The following is a 12,251-nucleotide window of genomic DNA, read 5'->3' as shown; positions in this document are numbered from 1 at the left end:
GCATATGAAAACCCTGAAGAACTCAAAGGAAGACCACAAAAATGATTTGGTCTAAAAAGCAATCCTTACAAAATGAATTTGAAAGTGTCCTACTTAGCAAAGACAGTGTGGAGAGATTACTTAATCACTGCATATAGCAGTTACATGAGGAGTTTGAACTTCGCTATCAAGAATGCTACAAGACCCCAAACCTGTGTGATAAAGTCAGAAAAATTCAGCCTCACAGGAAGAAGTATATCCTTGAAATTAAGCGTGCTGACAGATTAAAAGAGGAGTGATATAACTCACCATTATCTGCTCCGCGATCTCTGAAACGAAGCAGTTTTCATGGGTAAAAGGTACCCGGGGGACAATCAGACCAGGTGGAAGAGCAGCCCCCACTAACTTTTCCCTTAACCCAGGAATGACCAGATATGCTCTGAGCTTTATTTTCCTGACATTACCTGAAGCCCCGAGCAGTGGATGGACACTGGAGATAAACCTCAGGGGGTGTTCTGCAATGCCATGGAGAATCCATTTTTTTGGACAGCCTGCTGGCAAGTGCTGCTCAGACTACCAGGATGAATGTGACAGACAGATTTCAGCAAGAATCCTGGTGGGTTTTTTTCCTGCCTTCCCATGGATCATTTGGGGATACCTCACTTTCTCAGTTTGCTATAAGCACAGAAGCTGTGAAGGTTGGGGGTATCTCAGTCTCTCTTGTGCTCTGTTTATTGCATGTAACTGTTAATCTCTACAGGATTTAAATGCACTAGTGTAACCCAAATTTACAAAGTTAATAGCCCATGATGTTGACAAGACATGCAGGAATATTGTGAGGATGTACAGGGAGTGGGACTTAGAAGAATCTAGGCTGGAAGGCTCTGATAGAGTTGCAGAGGTGCAAGGATGAAGCCACTGCACCCCCGGAGCCAAAGCTGTACAGGGGACGGCTTTCTCCTTCCTGCTAGGGTAACACACCGCCCCACAGTGCTCTCAGGATGCTACTGCCCCTGAATGTTTTTGTTTATAATTTACTTGGGAGAAAGGGTTTAACACCTGCATATTATCACAAATCTTTTGCTTTAATTTCGTGGATTCAGTGCTGAAAGGCAAACTGCTTCAGATATCTGTGTCTGGGTTTGTTCTGATCGCTAGTCCAGAGCCATTGCTGCTGAAAGGCTTATGCTTGTACTTGAACTGATACCCCTGCTAAACACTCCTCGTCTTCTTTCCTAAAGGAGAGAAACTTCAGCTTTTCTTCTTGACACAGTAATCTTTTCCCTATCATATCAGCAGCTAAAAAGTTATCCCTTTTAGTCTCATCATCACTCATGTACCTTCACAGAAGCGATGCAATACATAAGACTAAAGCTGCTGGGGTTAGAGGTTTACACTTGGCTTTCGAAGGCTGTGATTCCAAACTTTCAAATAAAACAATATTTATAGCTTTTCCTAGGCTCATAACAGTGGCTACTAAAACACTCACATAAAAGAAAATGAAAATACAAGTATAACACGGCTTTCACATCTGATCTTTTTCATCTGGTGAACTTAGGTATCATATACTTAGTTCTAACCACAGAAATATTCAACTTTAATTTATTTTGCTTAAATGTTGCAGGCTATAAATAAACCTTAAAATTATTGCAGTTGTGCTCTGATTTCTTAACAACAGTGCTTTTTCACATAACTAAATATACTAACTTTTGGAGTTCAGTTCAGCATACCTTAAAAATGGTGCTTTTATCATAGCATACCTAAGCATATTTACATCTGAACTGACTAAAACTTTTTGTTTACTTTCTCTGATTTGTCTTGGCAATATATATGTCAAATTTTAAATTGGAGTCTTTGCTGATTCTGTTCCCAAAGCCTTGGCTTCTATCTTAACATATTTCTCCTGGTCTGAGAAAAATATTACAAACTAGCCAGCCTACAGTAACACTTTTTTACATTCTGAAGGTGATCAGCATAGATTGTGAAGATGCAACATTTAGTGAAAGCATATGAATTTTATACAACGATCACCACATGCATCAAGTATCATTCTGGGGCTGTTGAACTGTAAACTGGCTTAAAAAGTGTCAGCTCATATGCTGTGAGCTCCAGCATGTCTCTTACAATACAATAAATCTTAAGAATAGACAAAGGGTATTTGTGTCCAAATGCACCTACATTTTGTTTACCATCATTAGTGGCTATCATACTTCCAAATTTAAAAGTACGACAGTATAAAGATACATAGTTGGCAGCATCTGATAACTAGGTACATCTATACATCTATTCAATCTTCTTTGTGGCTTATAAAATAACATGCACTGTACTATATAAATATTATTTTAGTTCTAACACAAACATGGAAAGAGCCTTTGCAGAGGTTTACAGGGTTAACACAGGGTAGTGCACTCACCAAGATGTGTGTTCATCATCTTCGCACAATATTTGCACATGGCTTCCAAGTCATTTAGTTGGCCTTGTAGAAATGAAATTTGGGCCTCCAGTTCCTCCTCCTGCAATTAGGAGGTCATTAGCATTAAAAAGTACCTTTAATGATACACAGTAAAATTGGTAAGCTAACTATTGACATGCTTAGACATCTTCTGACTTCTCCTATTCCTTTGTTATTGAGAAAATTTTGGAAATGGAGAGAATCACCTCCCAGCTGATTTATCACAAGAATTTTAAATTATTTTATCATTTTGTGGAAATAGGGTTTGGTTTTAATGTTTCAGTGTTTATTAATACTACCCTTTCTCCTTCTTCAGAGACAAACAAAAATGTGCCTACGCTGATCCAAGAAAAGTTAACAACTTGTGCTTCTTTTACAGATTAGCTACCTGTTTTTGCTCGTGCACACAAAGTACCACAGCAATAGCTGAAAAAATTCACCAAATGAGAAAAATTCTCATTTCAGGCAGAGCAATTTCCACAGCAAGTCCTTTGAAATCTCAGCAAAATTATATATATATATTTTTTTAATGTCAAGGCATATATTTCATAAGACCTAATTCCATACCTCAAAGATGTGTTATTGCCGTATATTTCATTCTCTATCTGTACAAAAAACTTGCACGTCCATGCTCAACCAACTGCACTTTCACACAACGTCTTACATAATATTTAGGTGAAAACTATTTTCAACTCACATACTATAAAGCGGTTACTCTAAATTATCAATTATGTTTAAATAATATGCATCAAGTGTAATTTAATATTTAAAAATATTTAAAAATATTAAATTACACTTGATGCATATTATTTAAACATAATTGATCTCCTTTCTTTGCCGGTTTACAAATGTATCCAGTCTTGACTTTGAAGACAATACTGCAGAGAAGTTCACCAGTCCTTTGGAAAAATTCTTTCAAGGCTTAGTCACATATAGTATTAAGGAGGTTTTGTTAGTTTGTTAAAGTATGCGAATGAATTCAAGCAGATAAAGGCAAAGTAACTTTTTAGCCTCCTATTTTTCTTAGGAGTTTTGAAGTTTTATCGTACTCTTGTTTGATGGAGATTGCTGAACATTAGAGTGTGAATTTCATTTCAAATGAAAAAAATCCAAAACTGAACAGCAAGGATAAAGAGAATCAATCGATCTTGATTTAAAGGTGCAAGGGATCTTAATCTCCATCAGAAACTGAGTCAGAGCCGTAAAAAGGAAATTTTGCTCTAATATAGCACAGATCCAAATGGAATTAATAAATAAAAGTAAATTTAACGGTAGCATTTTGCAAGATCTGCCAATATCAGTTTTTCCCTACACAATTTTTCCTCACATAATCTACAGACATTAAACACTTTTCCTCTGCTATTTCGTTAAATTAATATACCTTCACCTTATTTTACTCAACCTTGTACTTTGATCACTTAAGCCTCCAAGGGATTGATTTTATATTGGCAATTTATAGTTGCTGAAAGACGAACCTCTTTCAATGTCTGCTGTTCTGTCACAGCCTCTACAAGCACATCTGCATTACTTTTTCTATTCAAGCTACGTCCCTGCAGAACTTTTCCTAGTACATATAGCTAGAAATTGCAAGAAATAACCTACCATGGATTTTAAATTGTCAGTGCACTGCAAGTGCAGCTGTGAGATAGGGAAAGGTGACAATATTTGAGTATTTTACTATAAAATAACGCAAATTCTAAAATTGTTAAGCCAGTAATTGAAACACAGTTTATCTGTGTGAATAAGCAAATTTAACTTCTGGTAGTAAATATTCCCAAGTCTGCAAGACTATTTTTTCTTGTTCATGGATCACAACTGCAGCAAATCGATGTTAAAATGCTTTTGGACAGCTCTATCGACTTGGGCAGATTCTGAAACCAACCTCTTCAACTGTACAACAGAACCTCTTAATTTCGCAAGTGTAACCTCCATCCACCACTCTTTTGGCTTGTTAGGATCCAGGATGGGGAGCAGAAACGTTCAGCAGACCCAGCACTACCTAGGAAGGTGCTGAGGCTGGGAACTCACAGGCAGTGCAAGAGGTTATCTGCCAAGTGGGAAACCTTGCACAAGGCAGAGTGAAGGCACCTGGAGTTCCTGACTGACCTGGCACCCTCAGGAAGGGCACCAAGGAGTGCTGCCAGTGGGATGTGCAGGACAGTTAACTTGGCACACGAGACAACCAGATGTGTTGTTTGCACAGGAAGACAACACCCAAACAGTGATGACTTGCTAAAAGACATAGCCCCTGCCCTTGCTTTCACCGACAGTGCTGTGGCAACTTCTGTGCAGACGGAGCCCCGAGGGTGATCTCCGAGGAGGGATATTTGCTCTTTTGTAGTTGCCGCAGCAGCAGGTGAGGAGCTGCAAGAAGAGGCAAGCGTGTTTTATTGCAACAAAATGACAAACAGGTGATCAATGGGATCCTTCAAGGTGTAAAAGCTTATACAACAAACAGGAAAGATGCAACTGATGCAAGATGTGGTGCGAAGAAGACATGCACTCCTAAGGGGGTGAGCACTGGAAGGCCGTGACTTCTGGCAGAAGGAGGGCTGCCCGGGGTGCAGGGCCCAGGCAGCAGAGGGGAAGAACAAGCTCCCTCAGAGGAAGAATCCAGGTTGGACATGCAATCAGAGCACTACCAAGAGAAAGCAATGAGTGACAGTGAGCGGGTGGCGAGTCTTGCAGCCAGACCCGTTAGCTAGGGAGGTTTGCTGCTTGCCTGGAGCCTCAGTTTGTGCTGTTGCAGAAAGACTGTTTGGGATCACCTAACGTTCTGATGTTTTCTGCTTATTCACAAATACACTAATGAGATGGTGATGTGAAACCATTTCAGTTTAAAAGTGACTGGGCAACAGTGAAGGGTACAGGATTCCTGGTGGTGTTCCTCTTTAAATCTATGGCAAAAGGGAAAAGCCTGGATAGCCGCAGATGTATCCAGTGGCCCACATATGGCTACATACTTGATGGCACTAGTTGGGCTTCAACTATTTTTCTTGTTGCACCAAATGAGATGAAAAAAGACAACTTAGAGAATAGGTCCACCTGGCAAAGAGAGAGAAGAACATTGTGAATAGACTTGCTAATCTAGTGGGGAGGACTTTGTCATAGAACAGCGACCTAACCCAGACGTACACGAGGAAGCAACACATATGGAGAAGGTATGCAGAAGGTCCATTTGGCTGAGCGAGAGCTTCTTAATGAAAAAAAATGGAAAAAAAGAAAGGAGATGGAAATGGTGGAAATGGAGGGTGTGCATGTGGAAAGAATGACAGGAAATAAAGGACAAGTACACAGTCATTGTTTGGGCACAGAAACAAAACTAGGAAGGACAAAACCCAGCTGGAGACAAAATTAATGGGGACATTAATGGGTAACAAGAAGGAATTTTACAAGTATGAGAACAGAAAAAGGAGGTTCAAAGAACATGTAGGTCTATTGCTTACTAAGGGAGATAATGGCAGAAAAAGCTGCAGCACTCCCTACCACTTCTGTCTCTTGCTTTTTAGGCAAAGTTTGCTCCCAGAGTTCTGCATGTACAGTTGGGGAAGGAGAGGGATATCTAAGAGTTGGGAGGCAATAGGCTGGTGAACACCTGAAGAAGCAGCATGTATCCAGATATAAGGGGCCACATGGGACACATTCATGGGTGCAGAAAGAGCTGACAATGTGATTGCAACACTACCAGCTACCATCCGTGAAAAATCACTGCTATTACAGGACATCCTTAATGACTAGAGAAACACTAAAAGAAAAGTGAGAAGGAGGATCTAAGAATCTATATGATGGTCGGCCTCACCTTAGTCCTTGGAAAAATCGTGGAGCATGTCCTCTTGGAATCAATTTCCAACATGTAAAGGAGAAGATAATAATCAAGAAAAGTCAACAAGGATTTACCAAGAGCAAATCATGCTTGACCAATCTAGTTGTCCACTATGGTGAAATGACGGGCCATGCAGATGAAGGGAGAGGACTGAATAAAATATGATAAAATACATTTTTACTTTAGTTAGGCTTTTGATTTGATTTGATTTCCAAAAGCATCACCATTTATAATACGAGGAAGTATGAAATGAGTGAGAGGATGTAGGTGGGCTAAAAATTGGTCAGATTCCCGTGCTGAAAGACTAGAATCAATGGCTTAATGTCCAGTTGGCGGCTGGAAATGAGCACAGTAACCAATGGACTGCTATGAAGATACTGTTCAGAATCTTCATCAGCAGCTCACATGAGAAGACGGAATGTACGCTCAGTAGGTTTTCAGATGATACAAAATCAGGAGGTGTGGCTTTCATTCTGTTTGGTAGAACTTCAATTCAGAAACATGATAAGACATTGGAAGCCTAGGCAAAATAAACTTTTTTGAGGTTTCTGTTTTAGAAACTTCAAGAAGTGCACAATTCTGCATCTGAGGAGCAAAAACCCAATGTACTGTGGCAGACAGGGAAGGAAATTGCTGTGCTTCAGGCTTTCTGGAAAAAGATCTGTAGGCTATAGTGACTGCTGGGCTGATTATAAACTAATAAATTTTTCTTATCACAAATAATGTACACAGTGCACTGGGCTACAGTAGGAGGAACCTGGTCAGCAGATCCACAGAAGTCATTACTCCCCTCTACTCAGTGCTTGTGAGTCCTCTGAATAATATTTTGGGCCTCTGTTTCATGAAGGCTGTTGAGAAACTGGAGAGGTTCAGTGCAGGGCTACTGTGATGGTTACAGTAGGACAGGTGGTGAGAGCTGGACTTGTTTATTTTAGCAAAGAGGAGGCTAAGAGGGATCTGCTGGGAGCCTGCAACTACAGGGAGCTACAAAGATGATGTAATCAAACTCTTCCCAGCAGTGACAAATAATATAGAAGGGACCATGGCCCCAAAATGCCCGTTGGAAGGTTCAAATTGGTCATTAGACAAATATTTTTCATTAGAAGAGCAGTGTAGCACTGGAAGAGGTTACTCATAGAAGTGGTAGAGTTTCTATTCAAAGTCACTGACCTGATCCAATGCTAGTTTTTGTCCTGCTTCAAGCAGCAGCTTATAATCAACATTTCTAAGACTAACCTTTCCACAGTATCTTTCTAAAGTTGTACTGCAAATTATGAACGTTTTAACGTTTTGTAAAGGTAAGCAGTAAAATCACAAAGTCCTCAGAAAAAAATTATAATTTCGTTTCAGTATTCTAAAGTAAAATTCTTTAACAGTAATAGATGAAAAAACTGATTTGGAGCCAGTATTGTGCAGATACTCTTGATCCTCATCCAGACAGTATTCAGCGCACTTTTCTCCAAGTGCCAACTTTTGTGTTTCATTGTGCAGAGACAGTGAGTACCCTAGATATCATTTTTCTTCTGTGTACAAACTGCAGTGCTGATTTGATCCCTCTTATGCATGAACAGAGACTTACAAATTCTTTGACCAGACCAAATGTAAGTCAAGAGAAAAACATTATGGTCTATGCTTCCTTGAGAAACCAACTTTTTGGCTGATCTGACACACACAGTAACAGAAACATCTGAAACGTGATTCAAGTTCATTCAGCCACAGCTCTCAAAGGTTAACCAGTTGACCACAAAATAAAAATCAATCATTTAAATAACTAACCGAAGTAAAAAATCAATAGCACCTTAGCAAACAACATGTCCTATAAAGCATATAAGCTCAAAATTTTCCAATATTGGGAGCTGCATTATGAGGAAGAAAAACAAATCAAGCAGCAAATCAAACAAAGGAATCACTGCATCAGACAAGGGAGACCAAGATGTGCAAATTTAATGATGCAATCTTGTAGAAAAATAAGTCGATAATACTTTCTGAAAATTTAGTCTCGGGGTCCTCAAAAAATGTTTTCCAATCTTTCAACATGCCAGATGACATAAAGCCTTACTGATGATTAGTAACATCTTGAACTGAATATGAGAGTAAAAAGGAGGTAGATTATTTGTGATGCCACATTGATTTACATTTCACTGACAATATAAAGCAGGCTAGTATTTATGTTTCCAGTCAAAGCAAGACTCTATTTGAGTACCTCCTTATACAGGTCTCCAACTATTTTCTTGTTGTGGCAAGACTGAATTTGCAAAAAAATTGACTTACATTAATGTTCCTCATATTTGTCTTCTTATCATCTAGAGCTTTGCTTACATTGTTACATTTCCTTTTTTCTTTTGCCTTGAAAGTGAATTCCTTTTATGATTAATTATTTGTCATCTCTTTGCTATTTTTTTCCCCAGTCTATACAGTTCTGGTGCTCTCCATTTGTCCAAAGCTCACTCTTCCCTTTTTATTACCTTTCCTTTCATCTATCATCTCACCTTTACAAAGATGGCCATGGAAATAAATTTTTTATATCCTTCCTTCTCTCCTGAGCTCATAATGAGATCAGTGATGCCTCTACCATACCCCGTTTTTCATCAAATTTTACTGTTTCAGAAAAACAGCCGTGACTAACTGAAAGTGGTCAGCACCTTCATGAAGAGATTACAGAAAGTTTTACAGTTTTGACATTGCAATCCTATCCTTTTACAGCTCATCACTTTACAAGCTGCAATATGGTTTGCGGACATGGGTAAGGACACTGAAATTTAGCATCCTACATGAGCCAAGGTCTCGCAAAATGTAGTTTTGGCAGAAGCCACTCTTTCTCAACCTTGTTTATAGCAGTTAAAACACGTTTTCTCCCCAATACATGACGGGTAGCTTAACAAAGAAGTAAAAGAGTTGGAAAACACAGAATACGAATCCACAAAACCAGGACTGTAACTTCTTTCTTTCATGCTAACATTTACTGTTTAGGAAATTAAAGAAAAAAATGTATTTTTGCCTGTTTTACTCATGTAGAAACTCAAGGAAGAGTAAACTGTTGTTAAACGCTTACAACAATGCATGTCCAGGCACTTCATTCACAAACACTCAGAATGGGAAAACTCCATCTTAAAGCTGAATCCTTCTGAATAGGAATTAGCTTGGCAGCACCACCATGTGTTAAGTGCAGTGGAAGATAAACTACTTTCAAAGAGAAGAATATTTAGAAGTATTTAAGGTCTTTAAGCAATAATACTGCAATTAAAACCACCAAAAAGTGACAGAACTAGTGTTGGAGGGATGGCCCTGTCTTCCTGGTATCGGATCTGATGCTGGGCAATGATGGGCAGGGTGAAGCATAATGAAAAGTGTGGGGTGGTTTTTTTTTTGGTGTAGTTAGTAGCTACTTGTCCTATATTAATCTGCCTGGTCACATTTTCAATTGCTTGAGTATTCATAGTAAGAGCACTAAGGAAAAAATCCCATGAGCTCTTGGAAAATTGGCAGAGCAAATTAGAAAATAAATCTGATGAGATATTTAAACATTTAGAGGTAAATAATGGGAAAAATGAGATTAATACAGGGAAATCCTGAAGCCAGGGACCTGCTAAGGGTCTTGGCAGTACTTTAGTGCTTATTTATAAAATATACACGGAGTATACCTTTTGGATATTGGTAGCATTTTACATGTCAAATAAGATTCAGATGCATGGCATAAATTGCTTTCTCATTTAATTTTATGCAGATTTCCCTGGAGTAAAAAACAGTGGTTTCTGTTTCCATTTTGTGAGAATTTATGTAGTTTTATTTTTCTAATCTAACAATTAAATATGAGATTTAACCTTTTAATCTTGAACCACTGTCAGCTGAATGTTGGTTGACACCACCATAATTTTTTTATGACCTGTGCCAGCCACAGAATAGTCAACAGCATATGCTGACATTTAAACGATAAACCACTGTTTTTGAACAATCAATTACATACAGTGGAATTTAAAACAAAATGTAAATGTACCTAACTTACTAATTTGACTTCTCTATTATTTAATTGTATCACTCATGGGCACTCATCAGGACCAAGACCTCGCTCTGCTGGGTGCCGTACACACAGAAAGAAAGAAACTTGCTTCTCTAAAGGACTTAACAGTGTAAGCCAAAAGGCAACAGATGGCTCCAGGCACACATATGGGGAGGACATGGGAACAATATGGCTATTAGTCAGTACTACAGATATGGCTTCGGCATGTTAGCAACCAAACTGTTGTCATTGGAAAGGTGGAATTTTTAGGAGAGTTTTCATTAGGCGTTTGTTTTGCAGATGTTCAGAGAAAGCTTTTTCTATGTGGAAGGGGCTATGAAATTATTAGATACAAGTTCACCAAGCGTATCAGGGCCAGGGATGGAATATATATTGTCGCTTTTACATTGAGAATTTTGCTACTTGTGAAATGTTTGCACAAACTGGAATTATTTCAGATATTAATATATTACCCTGGGAGGACACAAAGAAGTTCAGATACTGCCTTCAGGTATTAATTCCTGCAGAAGCAGAGGTTATGTACTGATCTCCTGTGCTGAACTATTACCTGACAATATTTGTGTCCCTGTGCTAGCTCAAGTATCCCCATGCTTAATGTATTTCCAAATACACCTTATTCATGTTTTGTTTTCTTTGTATCTTCATGACTGTCAGTTTTTTATTATTTTGAATAGACTTTTAGTTACGTTGGACATTTTAAGAATAGTATTTTCAAATAAATCCTACAAACATATTTTGTTTCTTTGGACTGTGTGCACAGTGAACTTGAGCAATGTTTTTATTTTACACCATTTAAATTCTTTCTCATCTTTTTGTTTTACACCATTTAAACTCAGGCTGCTTCTATAATCCCTTTCTCTCTTGATTTCCCCGTGCAGTGGGAGGCATAGCTGCTCAGAGTAGCAATACTTGCTAATAGTTACATGCTTATTTCAGTGCTTTCCTAGATCAGGATCCTTAAAGCACAAACAGGCTTTCTGTCAGATTAACAAAGGAAATGGTGTAGTTATCCACATCAGAGGAGGACAAGGGGAATACAACACCTGCAGAAACATAACCTTTCTTTTTATCTCTTTCCTCCTCTGCCTGGATTATTACTTTGAACTCTTGCTTTGCAACATGGCAGTTTTGCTCTCTATATGTCTCAGAATCCATCAGGGCACATAAGAGTAAGCACAAATGACTTAGCTAAAAAGTAATCCTAAAAGTTTAGGTTCAAAATGCAACATTTCAGAGCATGATGCAACCTCTGCTCAAAGAATTAAATTCAGAAGAATTACCTATTTTAAAACCTGAAGGAGGACGGCCACTGCATAATCCTTAGTGAAGACTGTTCGTGACAACCCTCTGGAAGGGGTGGGAGAACGGAATTCAGAAAAATAAGAAAATAAAATGAAGGACGAGAAGAAGGTCAACAAAATATTCATTGTGACTCCTAGGAGCCAAGCTAAATCAGGTTATGCACCAATGCTACAAAAAAATATTAAAGTATTTGGTTCAGAGGGCTCTGATTGAAAACAAGTATCAAAAACAAGAAAGGAATTTTATAATACAGATAAAAATGTTCAACTAGGATGATACCAAGAAAAAATTGCCAATAAATTAAAATGCTAGAAGGCATTCAGCTGCAAAGGCACATATTTTTGGGCACTAGTACAATCCTGACTTCCTCTGTGTGGCTTCAGTAACAAGATAGAGAGGGATGGCATCACACACTGCTTTCCCAAGCTATGCACATGTAAACAGAACCAACAGATTATTGGTAAAGGATTAAATGAATAAATAAAAATTTCAACCTTTCTGTGCTCAAAGCCCCATAAACCAGCAAACAAAATCCAACAAAACGGAAAGGGTTGAAACTCTGATTCAGAATAGCCAGTGACCCAGGAACTCTCTCTTCCAACATTCAAATTTCCAACCCTGAAGAGTTAGCATTGTTCAGGGAGAACCACACTTTTCAAATCCAAGAAAAAAAATGT

The 12,251-nt window shown here is 38.5% G+C and overlaps 1 protein-coding gene across 1 annotated transcript in view; it reads right to left on the bottom strand.

Moving 5' to 3' along the window:
• The window catches only part of TBC1D5 (TBC1 domain family member 5), a gene marked incomplete at its 3' end in the record, with an annotated part of 285,960 nt that overhangs the window by 21,050 nt on the left and 252,659 nt on the right, over positions 1 to 12,251 (bottom strand). Inside the window, exon 18 of the mRNA XM_080339712.1 lies at positions 2,393 to 2,492. Within this exon, the coding sequence (XP_080195838.1) occupies positions 2,393 to 2,492 (100 nt within the window). The remainder of the gene's footprint in view (positions 1 to 2,392; positions 2,493 to 12,251) is intronic.

This window comes from Nesoenas mayeri, assembly GCF_963082525.1.
Source record: "Nesoenas mayeri genome assembly, chromosome: 2".
In the NCBI taxonomy this organism is placed as follows: domain Eukaryota; kingdom Metazoa; phylum Chordata; class Aves; order Columbiformes; family Columbidae; genus Nesoenas; species Nesoenas mayeri.
This window is presented reverse-complemented; position numbering and strand designations above follow the sequence as displayed.